The sequence below is a fragment of the Orycteropus afer genome, unplaced genomic scaffold, assembly GCF_000298275.1.
Source record: "Orycteropus afer afer isolate SDZICR_OR568_19922 unplaced genomic scaffold, OryAfe1.0 scaffold00040, whole genome shotgun sequence".
Lineage (NCBI taxonomy): Eukaryota > Metazoa > Chordata > Mammalia > Tubulidentata > Orycteropodidae > Orycteropus > Orycteropus afer.
Window position 1 is genome coordinate 3,891,801 of NW_006921627.1, and position 23,173 is coordinate 3,914,973.

General features: G+C 37.7%; 1 protein-coding gene across 1 annotated transcript in view; it reads right to left on the minus strand.

Moving 5' to 3' along the window:
- ERC1 (ELKS/RAB6-interacting/CAST family member 1) overlaps positions 1–23,173 on the minus strand; it is a 715,223-nt gene that overhangs the window by 168,536 nt on the left and 523,514 nt on the right. The window contains exon 16 of the mRNA XM_007937035.1: positions 8,005–8,149. Within this exon, the coding sequence (XP_007935226.1) occupies positions 8,005–8,149 (145 nt within the window). The remainder of the gene's footprint in view (positions 1–8,004; positions 8,150–23,173) is intronic.

Here is a 23,173-nt window from a genome sequence, read left to right on the forward strand (position 1 = left end):
TTCCCTTCAGGGCTCAGGGGACCAAGATTATCTTCTGTGTCTGTGTTAATTGGTTTCCCTTTTCTTTGTTGAAGAGCGTCTGTGCAGTCCTTCTGCCTAGTCTGCCATCTTGCCGGAACTCCATAAATTATTCTTAAATCATATGCTTTATAGCATCATTCAGGACTAATTGCTTAGGAGAACTGGTATTACCAAATTATACACTCACAAACTAGTGAACTCCTTCTTTAGCAACACGCTTCTAGTTCATATTCATCAACTATTATAAATTAACTCTCAGTTTTTCAACTAACATATAGATGCCTTTAATAATAAGGAACAATTTTCCTGTTTTACTTACTGTTATTGTGTGTTGTTAAGTCAATCCCAAATTACAGTGATCCTATCGGACAGAGTAGAACTGGCCCACAGGGTTTTCTAGGCTGTAATCTTTACAGGAAGAGATTGCCAGGTCTTTTTTCCCATGGACCCATGGGTGAGTTCGAACCACTGAACTTTTTTTTTGGTTAGCAATCGAGAGCTTCATCATTGTACTACCCAGGGCTCCATGTTTTACTTCCTAGGCATCCAAAAATTAAATAATATCTTCTTACTTTATTATTTTAGGACCCTAGAAAAGTTTCCTTTCACTTAAAGGGACTGTTTTTTGGCATTTTATCAGTAAAGTCAGCTACATAAATAGAGCCTCTTTCTTCTTTTTTCCTCTTTTTATGGGTATACTCCCATTTACCTACACATATCTGATCATCTTGCCTATCTACCTAAGTATGTACCCATAGATTAATGTTTGTTATTACTGATAATGCAGGATTCTGTATTAATGGTATTTACCTTTGTTGCCTGTATCTCTTGTGTACCTCTCCATGTCTTCCTTTTTCTTAGTGATACTATATTGGTCACCCACTTTTGATTTATTGCCTTTCTCATCACTCATATCAATTTGTGTATCTTACCTAGCTAACAATTTTCCTTCCCTCCCTTCCTATCCCTGGTAACCTACAGAGAAAGTTTCCATCCATGTCTCAACTTTTCCTTAACTTTCTGTAATAGTGGACTTATACCATATTTGTCCATCCATGACTGACTTATTTCACTCAGCATAATGTCCTCTGAGTTCATCCATGTTATAAGGTGTTTTGCACATTCTTCATTATTCTTTAATGCTGTGTAGTATTCCATGTATATGTACCATAGTTTGGTTATTCATTCATCTGTTGATGCGCACTTAGGTTTTTTCCATCTTCTTGCTATTGTGATGAACGTGAATGTGCATATATCTATTCGTGTCTTGGCTCTCCTTTTTTTTTTTTTTTAATTTTGCAGTGCCTCCCCCCTCCCCACCCTGTAACCAACAAAAGGATCTCCCCTTCTTTAGGATGGATACATAGTAGTGGGATTGCTGGATCAAATGGTATTTCTATTTACAATTTTTAAGGAAGTATCACACCTTTTTCCATCATGGTTGTACAATTTATAGTTCCACCATTAGTGTATAACACTAACAATCTCTCCAACATCTCGACAGCATTTTTTGTTTTCTGTCTTGTTGAACTTTGCTATCACTGCTGGGGTGGGCACAGAGGGGTTAGGAACAACTAAGGGAGGTGAACTTGTCTGTCAGTTTGTCGTCCTGTGGTGGCTTAGGTGTTGCTGTGAGGTTGGAGGCTATGCCACCGGTGTTGCAAAATGCCAGCAAGGTTACCCATGGTGGACAGGTTTCAGTGGAGCTTCCAGGCTAAGAGAGACTCAGAAGAAAGAAGAGCCTATCCACTTCTCAAGCAATTGGCTAGTGAAAACCTTATGAAGAGCAATGAAACACTGTCTGATGTATTACTGGAAAACTTTATGAATAGCCCTGAAACATAGTCCAATATAGTGTCAGAAGATGAGCCCATCAGGTCAGAAGGCACTCAAAATTTGACTTTATTCTATCCATACTGTTAAGGTCGTCTCCCCAGAGTAGAGACGACCTTAATGATATAGACAGAGTAAAGCTTTTGGGACCTCCATTGGTTGATGTGGCATGACTCAAAATGAGTAGAAAGAGATGGAAACATCCATTAATAATTGGAAAATGGAATGTGCAAAGTATAAATCTAGGAAAATTGGAAGTTGTCAAAAATGAAATGGAATGCATAAAGATTGATGTCTTAGGCACTGGTGAGCTGAAATAGATTAGTTTTGGCCATTTTGAATCAGACAACCATATGATCTACTATGCCAAGAATGAGAAATTGAAGAGGAATGGTGTGGCATTCATCATCACAAAGACTGTTTCAAGATCTATCCTGAAGTACAACACTGTCAGTGATAGGATAATATCTATATGTCTACAAGGAAGACCAGTTAACACTACTAGTATTCAAATATATGCACCAACCACCAAAGCCAAAGATGAGGAAATTAGAGATTTCTACCAACTACTGCAGTTTGAAATTGACCAAACATGTAATTGAGTTGTGTTGATTATCAGTGGTGACTGGAAAGCAAAAGTTGGAAACAAAGAAGAGTCACCAGTAGATGGAAAATTTGACCTTGGTGATAAAAATAACACTGGAGATTGCACGATAGGATTTTGTAAGACCAATGACTTATTCATTGCAAACACCTGTTTTCAACAACAAAAGCGACCACTATACATGTGGACTTCACCAGATGTAATACACAGGAATCAGACTGACTACATCTATGGTTAGAGGTTATGGAGAAGTTCAATATCTTCGGCCAAAACAAGGCCAGGAGCTGACTGTGGAACAGACTATCAACTGCTCATATGCACATTCTAGCTGAAGTGGAAAACAATTAAAACAAGTCCACAAAAGCCAAAATATGACCTTGATAATATCCCTCCAGAATTCAGAGACCATTTAAAGAATAAATTTGATGGCTTGAACACCAATGACCAAAAACCAGAGGATTTGTGAACATCAAGAACATCATCCATGAAGAAAGCAAGAGGTCATTAAAAAGACAAGAAAGGAAAAAAAGACCAAAATGAATGTCAGAAGAGACTCTGAAACTTGCCCTTGAGTGCAGAGTAGCTAGCTAAAGCAAATGGAAGAAATGACAAGATAAAAGAGCTGAACAGAAGATTTTAAAGAGTAACTCAAGAAGATAAAGTCAATTATAATAATGAAATGTGCAAAGACCTGGAGTCAGAAAAGCAAAAGGGAAGAACAAGCTTGGCATTTCTCAAGCTGAAAGAACTGAGGAAAAAATTTAAGCCTCGAGTTGCAATACTGAAAGATTCTATGGGCAAAATATTGAATGATGCAGGAAGTATCAAAAGAAGATGGAAGGAATACACAGAGTCACTGTACCAAAAAGAATTGGTCAATGTTCATCCATTTCAGGAGGTGGCATATGATCAAGAACCAATGGTACTGAAGGAAGAAGTCAAAACTGCAATGAAGGAACTGGCGAAGAACAAAGCTCCAGGAACTGATGTAATACCCATTGAGATGTTTCAACAAATGGATGCCCCACTAGAGGCACTCACTACACCAAGAGATTTGGAATACAGCTTCCTGGCCAACTGACTGGAAGAGGTCCATATCTGTATCCATTCCAAAGAAAGGTGATCCCACAGAATGTGGAAATTATTGAACAATATCATTAATAGCACATGCATGTAAAATCTTGCTGAAGATAATTCAAAAATAGTTGCAGCAGTATATTGACAGAGAACTTCCAGAAATGCAAGCTGGATTCAGAAAAGGATGTGGAACGAGGGATATCATTGCTGATATCAGATGGATCTTAGGTGAAAGAAAAGAATACCAGAAAGATGTTTACTTATGTTTTACTGACTATGCAAAAGCATTTGATCGTGTGGATCATAACAAATTATGGATAACACTGAGAAGAATGGGAATTCCAGAACGCTTAATTGTACTCATGAGGAACTTGTACATAGATCAGGAGGCTGTCGTTTGAACAGAACAAGGGGATACCACATGGTTCAAAATCAAGAAAGGAGTGCGTCGATGTGTATCCTTTCACCATACTTATTCAATTTGTATGCTAAGCAAATAATCTGAGAAGCTGGATTATATGAAGAAGAATGTGACATCATGATTGGAGGAAGACTCATTAACAACCTGCCATACACAGATGACACAACTTTGCTTGCTCAAAGTGAGGATGACTTGAAGCACTTATTGATGAAGATTAAAGACTACAGTCTGCAGTATGGATTACACCTCAATACAAAGAAAACAAAAATCCTCACAACTGGTCCAATGAACAGCTTCACAATAAATGGAGAAAAGACTGAAGTTTTCAAGGGCTTCATATTACTTGGTTCTACAATGAACACCAATAGAAGCAGCAGTCAAGACATCAGGTGATGTACTGCATTGGGCAAATCAGCTGCAAAAGACCTCTTTCAAGTGATGAAGAGCAAAGATGTGTCCTTGAAGACTAAGGTGCGCCTAACCCAAGCCATGGTATTTTCAATCATCTCTTGTACATGTGAGAGCTGGACAATGAATAAGGAAGATCAAAGAAGAGTTGATGCTTCTGAGTCATGGTATGAGTGAAGTATACTGAAAGTACCATGGTCTGCTAAAAAAACTAACAAATCTGTCCTGGAAGAAGTGCAGCTGGAATGTTCCTTGGAAGCAAGAATGGCCAGATTTCATTTGACCTACTTTGGTCATGTTGTCAGAAGAAATCACTCTCTGGAGAAGGATATCATGCTTGGTAAAGTGGAGGGTCAATGAAGAAGGGGAAGGCCCTCAACAAGATGGACTCACACAGTGGCTGCAATGATGGGCCCAGATATAGCAAGGATTGTGAGGCTGGCACAGGACTAGGCAGTGTTTTGTTCTGCTGTACACAGTCCCTCTATGAGTCGGAGACAACTCGATGGCACCTAACAACAACAACAGCAACGGCTAATGATCATGTGCTGTTCAGCTGCCTGAATGTCTTTTTTAGTGAAGCGTCTGATCATGTCCTCTGCCCATTTTTGAATCAGACTGTTTGTCTTTTTGATGTTGAGGTGTTGCAGTTTTCTGTAAATCTTAGACATAAGTTCCTTGTTGGATATATCGTTGCAAGTATTTTTCTCAATCTGTAGGTTCTTTTGGAGAAGTCTTTTGATGTGTATAAGAATTTAATTTTTAGAAGATCCCAAAACCTAGTTTATCTTTGGCTGTTTGTACATTTTCAGTGATATGTGATAATCTATTTATGTCACAATATCATTAATACCGCAAACAAGCAAAATCTTACTTAATTCAAAAATGGCTGCAGCAGTATACTGACAGAGAACTTCCAGAAATGCAAGCTGGATTCAGAAGAGGATGTGGAATTAGGAATATCACTGCTGATATCAGATGGACCTTCGCTGTAAGCAAAGAATACCAGAAAGATGTTTACTTGTGTTTTGTTGACTATGCAAAAGGATTTCATTGTGTGGATCATAACAAATTATGGATAACATTGAGAAGAACGGGAATTCCAGAACACTTAATTGTACTCATGAGGAACCTGTACATAGATCAGGAGGCTGTCATTTGAACAGAATTAAGAGGATACTGCATGGTTTAAAGTCAGGATGGGAGTGCGTCAGCGTTGTATCCTTTCACCATACTTATTCAATCTGTATGCTGAGCAAATAATCCAAGAAGCTGGACTATATGAAGAACTTGGCATCAGGATTGGAGGAAGACTCATTAACAATATGCAGACAATACAACTTTGCTGGTTGAAAGTGAAGGTGACTTGAAGCACTTCCTGATGAAGATTGAGGAATACAGTCTGCAGTATGGATTACACCTCAATATAAAGAAAACAAAAATCCTCACAACTGGACCAAGCAGCAGCATCATAATAAATGGAGAAAAGACTGAAGTTATCAAAGACTTCATATTACTTGTTCTATAATCAACACCAATAGAAACAGCAGTCAAGACACCGATGACATATTGCATTGGGCGCACTGGCTGCAAAAGACCTCTTTCAAGTGCTGAAGAGCAAAGATGTCTCCTTGAAGACTAAGAGGCGCCTAACCTGAGCCATGAGTATCTTCAGTTACCTCATATGCATGTGAGAGCTGGACATATGAATAATGAATAATAAAGACTGAAGAAGAGTTGATGCTTTTGAGTTGTGGTGTTGGTGAAGAATACTGAAAGTGCCATGGACTGCTAAAAGAACTAACAAATCTATCCTGGAAGAGGTGCAGCCAGAATGCTCCTTGGAAGTGAGAATGGCCAGACGTCATCTCAACTACTTTGTTCAGGTTGTTAGAGGGACCATTCCCTAGAGAATCATGCTTGGTGAAGTGGAGGGCCAACGAAGAAGGGGAAGGCCCTCAACAAGATGGTTTGACACAGTGGCTCCCATGCTGGCTCATGTATAGCAAGGATTGTGAGGTTGGCACAGGACTAGGCAGTGTTTTGTTCTGTTGTACATAGGTCGTTATGAGTCAGAGACAACTCGATAGCACCTAACAATAACAACAACCACCACATTTGTCCCTATTATTTCTTTGATGAACTTTATACTTTTGCTAGCACCTTTTGTTAAAGAGACTATCTCTTCCCCATTGAATTGACTTCAGCCCTTTGTCAAAGATCAGCTGCCATGACTGGATAGATCTATTTCTGGATTCTCAATTTGGTTTCACTGGTCTACGTGTCTGTCATACCAATACCAGGCTATTCTGACTTCAGTGACTGTCTAGTAGGTTTTGAGATCAGAGTATGAGACGTCCTATTTTGTCCTCCTTCTTCAGTAGTGATTTGCTTATCTGAGGCCTCTTTCCTTTTCAGATAAAATTAGTGACTGGTTTTTCCATGTCCTTAAGGAATGTTGATGGAATCTGGATCATGATTGCATTGACTTTATAGATTGCCTTGGGTACAGACATTTTTCAGTGTTCGGTCTTCCTATCCATGAGCATGGTATATTCTTCAACTTATGTGAAAAACAAAAAACAAACAAACAAAAAAAGAACTCACTGCTGTGAAGTTGATTTGACTCATACCGACCCCTCCTTGGGTTTCTGAGGCAGTATCTCTATGGAAGTAGACTGCCCAATCTTCCTTCTGAGGAGTGGCTGGTAGGTTTGAACCACCAGCCTTCTGGTTAGCAATCAAATGCCTATTTTAATCTTGGTTTACAGAGAGAACATCTTTATGGTATAAATATTGATTCTTGTTAATTTGAACATATCTCCCCAAACAGTATCTATTGATCCCTGATTCCATTGAGCAGCAAAGAAGCAATTCCTAGACCTGAAAAGTTCTTTCCCAGTTTCATTACTTCAGGCAAAGGCGCATATTTGGGTAGCTAAATGCACAGAAAAAGTGACTGAGAATGTACGAAGAACACGGAAGACAGGATTGAGGACAATGCAAATAGTACAGGAATGGCCTTGCACAGTGTTGAAGTTAAGAAGCAGCCTTAGATTTAATAAACCAGCTTTTGCCTCATCTTTCTAAGGGGGATATTTTAAGTTTTGTTGCACAGATTAAAGGTCTCATATAAATGTTAAGAATTACACTTCAGAAGGGCTTAGGTTGGGAAAGAGAAGGGCAAAACTCTTCTACTGTCAAAGCTTACCCAACCCTGTATAACTAGAAACCCTTTAATGAAAATATCCTTAGTGCCCACTGTAACAGAGTATCTAACTGGATATAACAAAGGTAAGGCTTTTTTCATTTCAAATGGGCAGAATTTCACCAAGCCATTACACAAAATTACAAAGCGTTCTCAAAGAAGACTTGTGACAGCTTCCAAACCAGCCCTCCTACCAACTATACTGTGCACTCCTAGACATAGCTAGAGATTTGTGGTGAAGATTTAAGTATCTGCTATTGAAAATTTACCAGATACAGTTATTAGATATTTAATATGAGAAATAAAACCTTAGAACTTCAAGACTGCTAATCTAAGCTGGCAAAGAAATGTGTGTGAAAGCTGAATGGTGTGAACTAGAAAGGTGTGAAAGCTGGTCCCACTGACCCGATCCTCCCTCGCATTTAATTATACCTGCTGCTTAAGCTGCTGCACCAGACGATCCTTCTCTCGCTTTAGTGCAGCCACTTCCTCTTGGGTCTTTTTCTTAGAGGATGAAAGTTCCAAAAGTGCTATATTGGCATCTTTTTCACTAATGGCAGCCAGAAGAGCTTCTTGCCTGCAAAAGAAAGGAAATGCAAAGGCTCATTTAATCCCTGCAACACTCTACTGAAATCATTATTGTGATTAGTTCCATTTCATAGGTGATGAAAATGAGGCTTAGAGAGTTTATATACCTTGTCTAGTTCATACTTTTAGTAAACAGCATAGCCAGGAGTACCATTCAGATCTTCCTGATTCCAAATGTCTTTATCATGCTATATATTACCATCCTAATAAAGAGTTCCTAGATACAGATGTAGTTAAAATTGCAATCCAAACCAAGTTAGTAACTTTTATCTTTAGTAAGAATAATCCTGTTTCCTATACATTTTCATCCACTGAACTCATTCCTTTGGTAAGTATTCGTAGCTTCCAGGCAAAGCTGTAATAGTGAAATGGAAAACCCTTTCATGTATAGAGTGTGTAAAAGATTGTAACTTCAGTAAACAGGATTTAGAAAAACAGCCATCTGTTCCTGGGGCATTCTGAACATTGAAAGTTCTTTTTATCTCATCAATCAAATACGTTTCCAGTTGTGGGTTTATTTGGCAACGATCTGCACACTTTGAAACAGTGATTTAAACTTTATAGATTTCTTGTGGTTTAACAAACACTTTATGGTTCATGTCCAGAAGGAAAAAAAAAGGGGGAGGAGTTATTAGGGCAGTGGACGTGACGCATTTACAGAATAATGAGAATGAAGTTGGTGAACAATTAGTCTCAAAGTACAAAATGCATTCCTTAGTAGCTCATCTTTTATATAAGTCCATCTGTAAGAAGTCAGATTTGATTTACTAGAACTATACAAGTGGCCTGAGCTTTTGACCTGAGGAAATGCTGAATTTGAGAATGCACTGCTCAAGGTTAACCTTGCTTCTGTCTTTTGTTAAGATAATTATGCTTCAATAGCAGTCAAGTGGAAGAGTTTTAGTTTAGGCCACAAACTAGAAGACTATCTTTGTAGTCTGCTTACAGGATATTCTTTATTCTGGGTATTAGGTATACTGACCTCTGAACAAGCAACGTTAACAAATAGAGAATGTACATCAGTTTATGTCATGGAAACGAAGATTTGTTTAACCAGTGTTTGCTGCTGGAAGGGACAAATAGAAGATTCTCATTCTCCTCAGTATCACTTTCCACCGTCTCCACATTCACGTAATTCTAAGAAATGGCAGATGGCTTACAACATGAGGCTCCAGTCAACACCAAAGGGATAAGGGCAGTCTAAATATATCCACTAACCACTTGAAAAAAATATGTTAAGTGGTGAAATGAGCTTAAAGGTGAAGGAGTTCAAGATGGTCTCACTATGCACAGTTTCCTGTTGATTGCTGTCATCTGTTCCCTTTCGGAAAGCTCAGAGACTGACAAAGCCGGAATGAGAAATGTGCTTTCTCAGTAAGGTGTAGCATTTCTGAGCACCATTACTCAGAATCACACATTTAGTAACAGGCACATGGTAGAAGATGAAGGAAAGATAAATGACTTCATCTAACTAGATCAAGAATCATTGCCACTGTTGCTGAATGCAAGACACAAAGGTGACAGGATGTGAATTCCACTTTGTGTTTAAGGAAAGTATCATAGCACGAAATAGTAAAAATTGTTCTATATTGGTGAAGCATCCTGACCAAATTCCAAACTCTTTTTATAAATAATATGTTTGGCCAGCTAGTGTGGTATAGCTAATAATCTCTGGGGTAAAATGTCAGATTCCTAAACTGTAATATGATAGATTAGGTGACAATTTAGACTCTAAATTTTAAAACAAGGGATGTGGCACTAAAGTCTGAGCTACTGGAATAATGCTTTTTTTTTTTTTTTAATTGAAATTTTTATTGAAATAATTATAGATTCACATGTCTGGAATAATGCCTTTTAAATAAGATATATAAGTTGAAGTCTATTTTTTTTTTCTTATATAATTCATAGAGATTTTATTTTATCATTGATGCCATTAATTCTTTATTGAGCCTTGGCAGTATGCTATTAACTACATTCAATCAAACTTTCTTCCATACTCTGGGCTCTAGCTCTAATAGATTATCACACTATTCTCTTTCCTATTGAAAAGTATACCCTTGACAGTGATTCCTACATGTGTATGTGCCTAAAAAGGACAATTGATAGTCAAGAGAATAAAATGTTTTGATTATATAATGTGGTAACACCTGGGAAACCCAAAGAGGACTCACTATGAGTCAGATCCAACTCAACGGCACTGAGTTTGGTTTTTGGTTTGGTATACAATCATACAAAGTCTTGTTGTTGTTGTTATGTGCCGTCGAGTCGGACCCAACTCATAACGACCCCTCCTTGGGTTTCCAAGGCAGTATCACTAGGAGCTCTGGTAGCATAGTGCCTAAGGCACTTGACTGCTCACCAGAAGGCTGGCGGTTCAAACCCACCAGCCACTCCTCGGAAGGAAGGCTGGGCAATCCTACTTCCATAGTGATACTGCCTTGGAAACCCAAGGAGGACTCACTATGAGTCAGGGCCGACTCGACGGCAAACAACAACATCACTATGGAAGTAGATTACAAAGTCTAGGTAATGTTAATATCTTTTATGCACATATTAGCTTCTCGGTATTTTGTTTTCAGAAAGGTATAGAGATAGTATTGTTCTCTTTATAATCTTGGTAAATTTGAAATGGATAGTACGGAAAGAACAATTTAAAGAAAAAAAATCTGTGGAGGTTAGGCAAGAAACAGGAAGCTAGTAAATATTAACAGCCATGAGTTTAAGGGAATAAGAAAAATTGTTGTTCTACTAATACATCTGATAGAAAAGACCATATGGATAGTTCAACTTCTGTGGTTTAAGTTTTACAGAGTACAGTCTAAAGTGTCTAAACTAAAAACACCCTGCTTTTCAGAGGGAATGGAATTCAGAATGGGGGAAAAAAAGGTAATGCGAAAAGAGTCTTATTTTAGTAACTACCTACCCTTAATATAATTGCTTCTTTGTAAGAAAGATATTTTCTAATAGGAGTAATATATACTCACTGGAGAAAAACAGAAAAATACAGAAAACAGAAGAAAATAAAAATCACCATAGTTCCTTTTTAACCTGACTCAACATCTTGATATCTGAAAATCTGCTATTTTAATCCTTAATGAGGATTAATAAATGACTTTAAGAGCTTTACTAACTAAAGACTATCCACAGAAAAGGAAGATTTACTAGTCAAGTACATTCTGATTTCATTTCCCATAAGCCCCCAAGGAGTAATACAAGCCCATAAAATGTGAAAGGTAATATATGTATGCCACAAGCCCAAAGCAAAATAAGAACTGCAATGCTCTTCCTGCCAAATTACTTTCCTTGTTCTATTCATGTCTTTTACTCAGTCTAAAAAAAAAAAAAACAAACAGGAAAATGTGTACACAGAACCTTTCAAAGTGATTAGTAACCCCCTACTGCATGACTAACATGCTGTATTACTTGTATAATGAGTAGGTAGCAGAAGAAATTCAACTTTAAGTCACTCCATCGCTGATGCTTTAAACTGCCAGACCAGTTGAACCTGCCCTCTGACCTGCAAATGCTAATAGAATCAAGATGTCTCTAAAAGCACTCTGCTGCAGCTTCAGGAAGTAAGACCACCCCCTCTTTCCCCTGCCCCCTTCTAGGCAAATTTAAGAAACAGAAGGCAAATGTCAAAAGTAAAAGCTCAAAATCCTTTTGATAATTCTTGCATCCTTGAGAACAACACAACATTTGCTTCTATGACAAGTGAAATAATGGATAATAATCAGTGTTAGAATGATGGTGGTTAACAATCTAAGAGTGAGTCTGTAATAAATGTGTGTGTGTGTGTTTAATAGAAATGCAAGAGAGAAAAAGTAGTATGAATGAGGGGATGCTGTTAAGGGTTATTATTTCCTCTTCCTCTAAATAGGTGCTTCAAATGGAATGATTACATAATCACATTCCATACGTGTATAATGATCTTGAAAACATTAGGAAAGAGATAGAATGAAAGCAAGAATGAGATCAGTAGCTTTGGATATTTTAGTATCATGAACATGCAGGTATAGTTCATCTACTCCAATTTTAAGATAAATCTGAAATCTAGATTCCTTTCTGATGGATTAAGTAAGCCTTTGATTTTGTCTGTCTTTTGTTAGTCAACCAATTAACTACCTAGAGTGAGCAATGAACTGCCAGGATTTCTCTTCCATTCTTCCATCTCATTTCCTGAAGAAATCCTTCTGATTTCCAACTCCCCTTTCAGAGATCTCAGAGTATTTGGTAGATACACTGCCTTAAGCTCAGTGAAAGCTATAGTCATGTGGGTGACCCTCTATGGGCAAGCCAGACTGAAATGTTTGATGCCTCAACCTTGGTCCTTGTACATCATACTATCTTTGTAGGGCCTTTACTTAGATACTCAGAAATATTTTTAATGCAAAATGTCAACACTAACCAACTTTTTCTTCCACTGTAACAAATTTTCCCTTCAATGCTAATATTCACTGTCATTGAGTTGATTCCAACTCATAATGACCCCCACTGAATTTCCAAGGCAGTAAATCTTTACAGAAGTAGAGTGCCCCATCTTCCTTCCATAGAGTGGCTGGTGGGTTTTGAACTACCAACTTTCTGGTTAGCAGTCAAATGCTTTAGGCACTATACCACTAGAGCTCCTTATGTTAACAGAGTTGATATATTCCTGGGTCCATAGGCTGACAACATTTAAATTACTTGAATTCTACTTTGCTCCTCATATGCAATATTCAATTTTTATTGATTCTTTCTTTCGAATTTTCAATGAACCCACTTCTTCATATCTGCACAGTCGTTACCACAGTCACTACAATCCTTTTAGTTTAGGCTTATATTATTTTAAATGCCTCTTCTCAGATTCCCCCACCATTCTACACCTTTCCACTCAACCAATGACATTTTCATCAGGTGTCTTACCACATCAAACACTTTGGCTTAATATTCAAGGCCATATTGCTTTGGGAGAAACACTGCTCATACACTGAGGAGAAGTTGTTTACTTTTGTTTTGGTTTTTTAAAAGAAACTTTCATGTATTTAAATCTTGTGTACTCAACTAAGGCATAAGTTTCTTGAGAATGGGGACCATGTCTTAACTTCACTGTGTTCTCCACATATAAGCTCTTCATACAGTAGATATTCAGCAATTTTCAGTTAATTAACTAAAAAACAATCTATTTCAAACCAACTAAAAGTCCTTCTTGGTCTACTATTATCTGAAGCAAGGTTAGTTAGTAAAGCCCATTTACCTGAATATAAGAGAAATAAGATACATGATTATTTTTAGCATTACCCATTTCACATGCAACAAAGTAGACCTAATATATTTTACTCAATGCTTAAATGATAATCTGATCACACAAAGCAAATTACTTTCTGTATTATGAACTCATCTAGGTCACTGTTATGTTCACTGTTCTTTATGTTGCTCTTATGAAGATGAAACTCTCTTGAATAAGTCCTAGTACATTAAAGTAGTTAGAGCCTTACAGCAAAAAAGTATAGCTGTTTTACTCTATTAAGAAACATCTATAATAAAGACTGAATAGGATTACAGAGGGAAAGAATGGTATAATGACTAAGGAAGCAGACACTTGCAAAAAGTCAAATCCCTTAAGATATTTGAAGTGAGCCTTCTGACTCAAACTACACTGAGATTTAATGTTTTAATGATTCTTTTACAGAGGTAAAAAAAAAAAAAAATCTTATTCCTTTGAGCTTATCAAGAAACACGTAAGAAATTTATCCCATTCATATTCAATGTTGTCTTAATAAGCAAATATGAAAGCATTCATAAGAAAACATATACAACTAAATGAAAGAGAACAGTAAATGTTTGTCTTACTATAGACAGAGATATTGTAGTAAAATACCACACGAGTGTAAAAATGGATGGACTTTCAAAGAATGGAATCAAAAGCTCTCAAAACTCACACTAGCAAGTCACAAAAGCCAACCACTGAGAAAAGTAATTTAACAAACTACGCTAGTTCACTTCTTAGACATTTTTATGTGCTGAGGTATACGCAGGTCCAGAGCACGAATTGCTTTACTTAGTACCCTTGTTAACCTGGAACTCAGAATCCTATTACCACAAAGAGCCTATTCCAAAGAAAGGTGATTCAATGGTATGTGGACACTACTGAACAATTATCATTAATATTGCAAGTAAAATTTTGCTGAAGAAATGGTTGCAGCAGTATATTCACAGAGAACTGCCAGAAATCAAGTTGGATTTGGAGCAGGGTGTGGAATAAAGGATATATCGCTGATATCAGCCAAAGAATACTAGAAAGATGTTTACCCATGTTTCATTGACTGTGCAAAGACATTGACATGTGCATCGTTTAACAAATTATGGATACTACTACGAAGAGAAGGAATTTCAGAACACGTAATTGGGCTCAAGAGGGACCTGCACATAGATGAAAAGGCAGTAGTTTGAACAGAATTAGGAGATAACTATATAGTTTAAAATCAGGAAAGGTGTGTGTCAGGGTTGTATCCTTTCACCATACTTATTCAATTTGCATGCTGAGCAAATAATCTGGACTACATGAAGAAGAATGTGGCATCAGGATTGGAGGAAGGCTCATTAACAACCTGCAATATTCAGATGACATAACCTTGCTTGCTGAAAGTGAGGAAGACTTGAAGCACTTACTGATGAAGATCAAAGACTCCAGTCTTCAGCTTGGATTACATCTCAAAAAAAGAAAACAAAAATGCTCACAACTGGGTCAAAAAGCAACATCATGATAAATGGAGAAAAGACTGAAGTTGCCAGGTATTTCATTTTACTTGGATCCACAATCAACACCCATGGAAGCAGCAGTCAAGAAATCAGAGGCAGTATTGCAGGGGGCAAATGTGCTATAAAAAGAACTCTTTGAAGTGTTAAAGAACAAAGATGTCACTTTGAGGACTAAGGTTCTCTCCTGACCCAACTCATGATCTTTTCAATAGCCTCACATGCATTGTAAAAGCTGGACAATGAATAAGAAAGACTAGAGAATTGACACCTTTGAATTGTGGTGTTGGCAAAAGAATACTGAAGATACATGGAATGCCAGAAAAATGAATTAAATTTGTCTTGGAAGAAGCACAGAGGGGATGCTCCTTAGAAGAGAAAATGGCCAGACTTTGTTTCACATACTTTGGTCACGTTGTCAGAAGGGACCAGTCCCGAGAGAAGGATATCATGCTTCGTAAAGCAAAGGGTCAGTGAAAAAGGTGAAGACCCTCAATGAGATGGATTGACACAGTGGCTACAACAATGGGCTCCAGTATAGGAAGGATTGTGAGGTTGGTTTAAAGACAGGGCAGTGTTTCCTTCTGCTGTACAAAGGGTCACTATGAGTTGGAGCCGATCTGATGGTCCCTAACAACAACCAACACAAACAAAACGAGATAAAAGTTACCTATTACCAAATTTTCAGTGAATGCCCACTATGTGCCAGGTCTTGTGCTAAGTACTATTAATACACAATGACCTCATAGAACCTAATAGCCTACTAGGGAAGCTAGCCATTAAACAAAATTGTATACGTATTGAAAGAATTATAATTGGGATTTCTTTTTGCTCTTTAATGTTAGATGTCACACAATGAACCTTAACAGGCTCTTTTTAGTTCTACTGACACAATTCATGTGTCAAAATGTTAGGCAATTCTTTCTGTATTAAAAACAAACAAACAAGAACTTTAGCTAAGCTTTCTTGTAACAAAATCTGGGGCATCACTTTCTATTTCCATACACTGACAACAAAATGACTGTGTTTGCTAAGACTGTGGTAAATACTGAGTCACTTGTCCACACAGAAATAAAACATATCATATAATCTACATTTCATGATTAAATCAGCTTGCTCCAAAGTAAACAGATTTGATTACAGAGCTTCCTTGATACAGAAAGTTTAATATCACTAATACGTCAAGTTGTTTTTCCTTTTCCCCAAAAGTTATAAAAATTATCCAGTTGCTTCCTTTATGAAGTATATTAAATGTAAAGAGACAAACACATACACCTGTATTTACAGTTCCAAACGAAAGCTAAGTTCTTCAAAGAATTCATTTTGGGAAGTTATATAAGAACATTTATTGTAATGATGGTGCCAAATTACTATTTGAAACAGCCTTCAAAGTTTGTTTTTTAAGCATTTGGAATTATAACAAATACCTTTATTTTATTTTTTTTTAAATTAGATTGAATTGTATCCTTGACACAAAGGCTAGTATAGAGACAAATAATCAAAGTGAAATGTTCTTGGGACCACAAGGAAGTACAAGTATGTATGTATTTTCAGGGACACATTGTAAATTAGAGGGAGCTCTGGTGGTATAGTGCCTAAGGCATTTGACTGTTAACCAGAAGGCTGGTGGTGCAAACCTACCAGTCACTCCTCGGAAGAACGGATGGGCAATCTACATCTGTAGTGATACTGCCTTGGAAACCTAAGGAGGAGTCGCTATGAGTTGGATCCAACTCGACAGCAGTGCGTTTAGTTTTTTGGTTTTGGTATTGTAAACTGGTTCTGAGAGTAATTCCCAAGAAAGTATTACAAATATGTGTCAGCAATGGCAGCATCAACGGAATAAATATAAAATTGCCTAGGTGATTATTTTGAGATTCAGCTGGGTGCTAAGTTGCAATGCTCTTATTTTATAAGAAATTACTCTTATTACGTCACACCTAAACCTCATACTCTTCACATAGATCAGGGCAACAGTGTTTCCAATTCATTGTTACATTTAGTGATTATCTTTTGCTTAGTATGATCATTCAGATTCTTGTTTTTGATATTGTTCATGCTCTTAGTGCCTTCTCCTTCTCCCTTGCCTGCTGGCTGCAATGCAACGTGGTGGTGAGGCATCTTGGATCTTGTGGCCGAGGGTAACACTGCAGTGACAATGAAGCAACAAGACAGAATGACTCTGAACCCCTAGCCAGCCTCATAGAGCAGAACCACTATACCAGCTTGGACTTTTATATGAAAGAGATGTAAGCTTTTACAAAGTTTATTCCCTGTTATTTTTTTGTCAAAGCAGCTGAAAACAGACATTGTTAGTTTTAATGAAATATTTTAAGTCTGTTTTGCATTTGTATCAGAAGGCAAAGTTTATAAAGCCTATAAATAGTAAAATAGACAGTATATTTGAAATCTAAAAGAAAAAAAATGGAAAAGAAGAGATCAGAATAAGCTTCTGAATGCACCCTTTTAAAAAATAAAGGCGCTAGACGTGAAAGGAATGTCTTGTTAGAGTAATATCTGCTCGCTTATTATGCCATTTACTTATCCATTTGCATGTTGTTGTTGTTATGTGCTGTCTAGTAGGACCCGACTCATAGCGACCCCTCCCTTGGGTTTCCGAGGCAGTATCACTATGGAAGTAGATTGCTCCATCTTCCTTCCGAGGAGTGGCTGGTGGGTTTGAATTGCCAGCCTTCTGGTTAGCAGTCAAGTGCCTTAGGCACTATGCTACCAGAGCTCCTCCTGTAGTGATATCGCTTTAGAAACCCAACTCCACGGCAGTGAGGTTGGTTTGGTTTTTGGTTCCAAAATCTGATTCTTTCCATCCTGTTCTGTTTTTCATTTTTTGCTCCAGAAACCCCCAACTACTTATACTTCCTTATCCAAACCCTATGCTGTTTCTCCCCTTTTTGCCTTTGCCCATGTCCTTACTGACTTATCACTTTTCCCTCACTCTGCGTAGCAGGGTCATCTATCCTTCAAGTCACACAAAGAAATATTCCATTTGCATAAGACCCACTAAAAACTTACATGATCCACATTAATTTGTAAAATAATGACACATGGTATTTAGAACTACAGTTAGCCACCTTCAAATTTTAATGTAATATCTTTTCTCCACGTTAGAGGATTCTAGCCAAGATGTAACTAAATTTGCACAGCACCACAGTTTATGGTGAAATATTATACCAGGAAGCATTATTTAAGTAAGATTCTTGGACTTTGTTTTCTACACAGTCACAGTTCATTAGCATCTGTTGTCAATATCTCTGTTCAGTATAGAAGTGATTCTTGTATTGTACTTACTGTAAAACCAAAAACACCAAACCCACTGGCCGCTAACCTTCTGGTTAGCAGTCAAATACATTAGGCACTGTGCCACCAGAGCTCCTTTATTTACTGTAACATGTTAAAAATAAGACAATGTGTTTTAGTTGCTGTAATGTGATTGACTGTTCAGACTACAACCATGCTACAATTACTGATACTCATCTTTTTAAAAAAAACCTCCACTGACCCTACTTTTCCCTATAGTTGCTATGCATTCTCTTTTCCCTCCTAACCAAGATTTTTAGGACTCCAATATAGTACTGCCTACAACAGGCTCAAGCAGAGCAATAGTTGTGAGGATGGTACAGGACCAGGCGATATTTCATTCTGTTGTACACAGGATTATTATAAACTGGAACCGACTTGATGGCATCTAACAACAACACAGTACTAACGACAATTTTGGATCTGATCTCAGCATGGCAGAACAAAGACCCAATAGCTTTTTCTCCTCTAGAAAATCACTCTCAAACTGCAGGACAATAAAACACTGAACTAAATCCTTTCTTTGATGATACAGGAAGATATATTATGCCAGAGTATTATATATAAAGGAGCTCTGGTAGCATAGTGCCTATGGCACTTGACTGCTAACCAGAAGGCTGGCGGTTCAAACCCACTGGCCACTCCTTGGAAGGAAGATGGGGCAATCTACTTTCGCAGTGATACTGCCTCGGATACCCAAGGAGGGGTTGCTATGAGTTGGGTGTGACTCGACGGCACATAACAACAACAACAATAACAAATTATATATAAAAAGAAAATGTATTATATATATTATGCGTGTGTGTGTGTGTGCGTGTATATGTATGTATTATATAGAAAGTATTATATATAAAGGAAACTATAAATAACCAAGCACATGAAAATTAATCCAAAATGCCTACAACATAGGGAGCTACAGCTGAGGGGGAAATAGATCTACCTTGGGAACCCAAGAAAAGGTCAGGAATGATTTGGTCAAAGGCTGTTAAAAGCTGTATAACTTATGACACTGTATCAGATTTGCTTTACAAACAGTAGTTCTCAAATATAAATGAAACAATACAAAACAAGCTTGGCCTCTATTCCTCACCTTTTGAATATGAATGATTGGGGAACAGGCATCTACACATTTAACAAGCTCCCCAAGTATTTTGAATGTAGTAAGCATTCTCTGTAAATTGTATCTGGGATTTGATGAACAGCTAGAACTTGTGATTTCTCCTTTACAGCAAGACAAATTAATTTAAAAACGCAACAGTGTATAAGGTAATCTCAATTCCCCACATCCTTACCAAGAGTGGGTTTTTAGCACTTGTATTTACTTTTCCTAACTTAATAAATGGGAGCTCTGGTAGCATAGTGCCTAAGGCACTTGACTGCTAACCAGAAGGCTGGCGTTTCAAACCCACCAGCTACTCCTCGGAAGGAAGATGGGGCAATCTACTTCCACAGTGATACTGCCTTGGAAACCCAAGGAGGGGTCGCTATGAGTCGGGTCCGACTTGACGGCACATAACAACAACAACAACACAACTTAATAAATATATCCAAAACCTTCTAATTCTATGGTGAAAATAAAGTTATCTTAAACTCTTCAAGTTCGATGATATTGGAGACACTCATAATAGTGACTCTTAAAGGGTTTAGAAATTTCATATGGACATGAAGTCTGTGCTGATTCTGTTCAACAGATCAATGGAAAGAAACTTCAGGGGAGCATCTCAAAATGCATTCATAGGAAAACTTCTTCCTAACTTCATGGCAAGGGTGAGTCATAAGATAGGTGAACTTAGGACTTTCTACTTTCTATATATGCCTTTAAAAATAGCTGGAGTGGAAACAACCCAAATGTCTATCAACAGATGAATAGATAAACAAAATATACTATTTACGACAATGGAATATTATTCAACCATAGAGAGAAATGAAGCTCTCATATATGCTATGACACAGATGAACCTTGAAAACATTATGCTATGAGAAGTCAGTCAGATACTTTGGACAAATATCATATGATCCCACTTATATGAAATGTAAGAAGCCCTGGTGGCACAAACAGTTAAGTGCTCAACTGGTAACAGAAAGGTTGGTGGTTGAAACCTACCCAACAGCTCTGCAGGAGGAAGACCTGGCAATTTGCTTCCCAAAAGATTACAGTTTAGGAAAACTTGTGGGGTAGTCCTACCTTGTCACATAGGGTTGCCATGAATTGGAGTAGACTCGACTGCACCTAACAACAACATATGAAATATCTAGAATAGGAAATGCAGAGGCAAAAATTCATTAGCGTTTGCCAGGGTCTGGAAGTAGGAGAAGGGAGTGGGAAGTTACTGCTGAAGGGGTCCTGAGCATCTGTTTGGAGTTATTATAAACTTCTAGAAATTGATGATGTTAATGACTGTACCTACCACTTGTCCGTTATTTTGTCAAACTGTGGTGGGTTACATGTTGCTGTGAGGCTGGAAGCTATGCCACCAGTATTTCAAATACTAGAAGGGTCACCCATGGTGGACTGGTTTCAGCAAAGCTTCCAGACTGAGACAGACTGGGAATGAGGGCAGGTCCATTCACTTCTGAAAAAATGGGCCACTGAAAACTTTATGAAGAACAGTGAAACACTGTGTGGTACAGAGCTGCAAGATGAGCTCCTCAGGTTGGAAAGCACTCAAAACACAACTGGGGAAGAGATCCTTCTTCAAAGTAGAGTCCACCTAATGACATGGATAGAGTAAAGCTTTCAGGACCTTCATTTGCTGGTGGGGCATGATTCAAAATGGGAAGAAACATCTGCAAATATTCATTAATAATTGGAACATGGAATGTATGAAGTATGAATGTAGGAAAATTGGAAGTTGTCAAAAAGAAACGAAATACATAAAGATTGATATCCTAGGCACTAGTGAGCTGAAATGGACTGGTACTGGACATTTTGAATCAGACAATCATATGGTCTACTATGCCAGGAATGACAAACTGAAGAGGAATGGTGTCACATGCATCATTAGAAAGCACATTTCAGGACCCATCCTGAAGTACAATGCTGTCACTAGTAGGAAAATATCCATAAGCCTATAAGGTCTTAGGAGCTCTGGTGGTGTAGTGCCTAAGGCATTGGACTGCTAACCAGAAGGCTGGTGGTTCAAACCCACTGCTGCTCTGTGCAAGGAAGATGGGGCAATCTACTTTTCCGTAAAGATTTACCTCCTTGGAAACACAATGGGGCTTGTTAAAAGTTGGAATCAATTTAATGGTAGATTCATTGCAAATATCTTTTTTTCAACAACATAAATAGCTATTATACAAGTGGATCTCATTAAATGGAACACAAAGGAATCAAATCAACTCTATCTGTGGAAACAGGTGATGGAGAAGCTCAATACCATTAGTCAAAACAAGGTCATGAGCTCATTGTAGGACAGATGATCAATTGCTCAAATGCAAGTTCAAGTTGAAGCTGAAGAAAATTAAAACAAGACAATGAGAACCAAAATGCATCCTTAATTATATTCCACCTGAATTTAGAGACCACGTGAAGAACAGATTTGATTCACTGAACACCAGTGTCCAAAGACCAGACAAGTTATGGGATGTCAACAAGAACATAATACATGAAGAAAGCAAAAGGTCATTAAAAAGGCAGGAAAGGAAGAAAAGAGCAAAATAGATGTCAGAAGAGATGAGACTCCAAAATTTGCTCTTGAACATAGAGTAGTTAAAGCAAATGGAGGAAATGATGAAATAAAAGTGCTGAACACAAGATTTCAAAGGGCGGCTCAAGAAGACAAAGAAAAGTATATAATGGAACATGAAAAGACCTAGAGTTAGAAAACCAAAAGAGAAGAACAAGCTTGGCATTTCTCAAAAGAAACTAATTCAGTTCTTGGCTGAAAGAACTGAAGAAAAAGTTTAAGCCTCAAGTTGCAATACTGAAAGGTTTGATGGGCAAAACACTGAATGATGCTGGAAGCATCAAAAGAAGATGGAAGAAATACACAGAGTCACTGTACCAAAAAGAATTGGTCAACATTCAACCATTTTAATCACATATGATTAAGAGCCCATGGTACTGAAGGAAGAAGTCCAACCTACACTGAACAAATGCAAAAACAAGGCTTCAGAATTGACAGAATACTCACTGAGACGTTTCAACAAATGGATACAGCAGCACTGGAGGTACTGTTTATACCAAGAAACCTGGGAGACAGCCATGAGGCCAATAGACTGGATGCCATTAATATCTGTGCCCATTCCATAGAAAGGTGATCCAACAGAATGGGGAAATTATTAAGCAATATCATTAATATCACACACAAGTAAAATTTTGCTGAACATAATACAAAAATGGTTGCAGCAATATACTGACAGGGAACTTGCGGAAATTCAAGCTGGATTCAGAAGAGCACGTGGAACAAGGGGTATCACTGCAGATGTCAGATGAATCTTGGCTGAAAGCAAAGAATACCAGAAAGGTGTTTACTTGTGTTTTACTGACTATGCAAAGGCATTCAACTGTGTGGATCATAACAAATTATGTATGACACTGTGAAGAATGGAGATTCCAGAACACTTAATTGTACTCACAAAGAACCTGTTCGTAGACCAAGAGGCTGTTGTTTGAACAGAACAAGAGGATACTGCACAGTTTAGTATTAGGAAGAGAATATGTCAGAGTTGTACCCCTTTACCATATGTATGTTGAGCAAATAATCTGAGACACTGGACTATATGAAGAACACTGCATCAGGATTGGAGAAGACTCATAAACAACGTGCAATATTCAGACGGCACAACCTTGCTGAAAGTGAAAAAGACCTGAAGCACTTACTGACGCAGTATGGATTATATTTCAACATAAAGAAAACAAAAATCCTCACATCTGGACCAATAAGCAACATCATGATAAATGGAAAAAAGATTGAAGTTGTCAGGGATTCCATTTCACTTGAATCAGTAAGTAAAA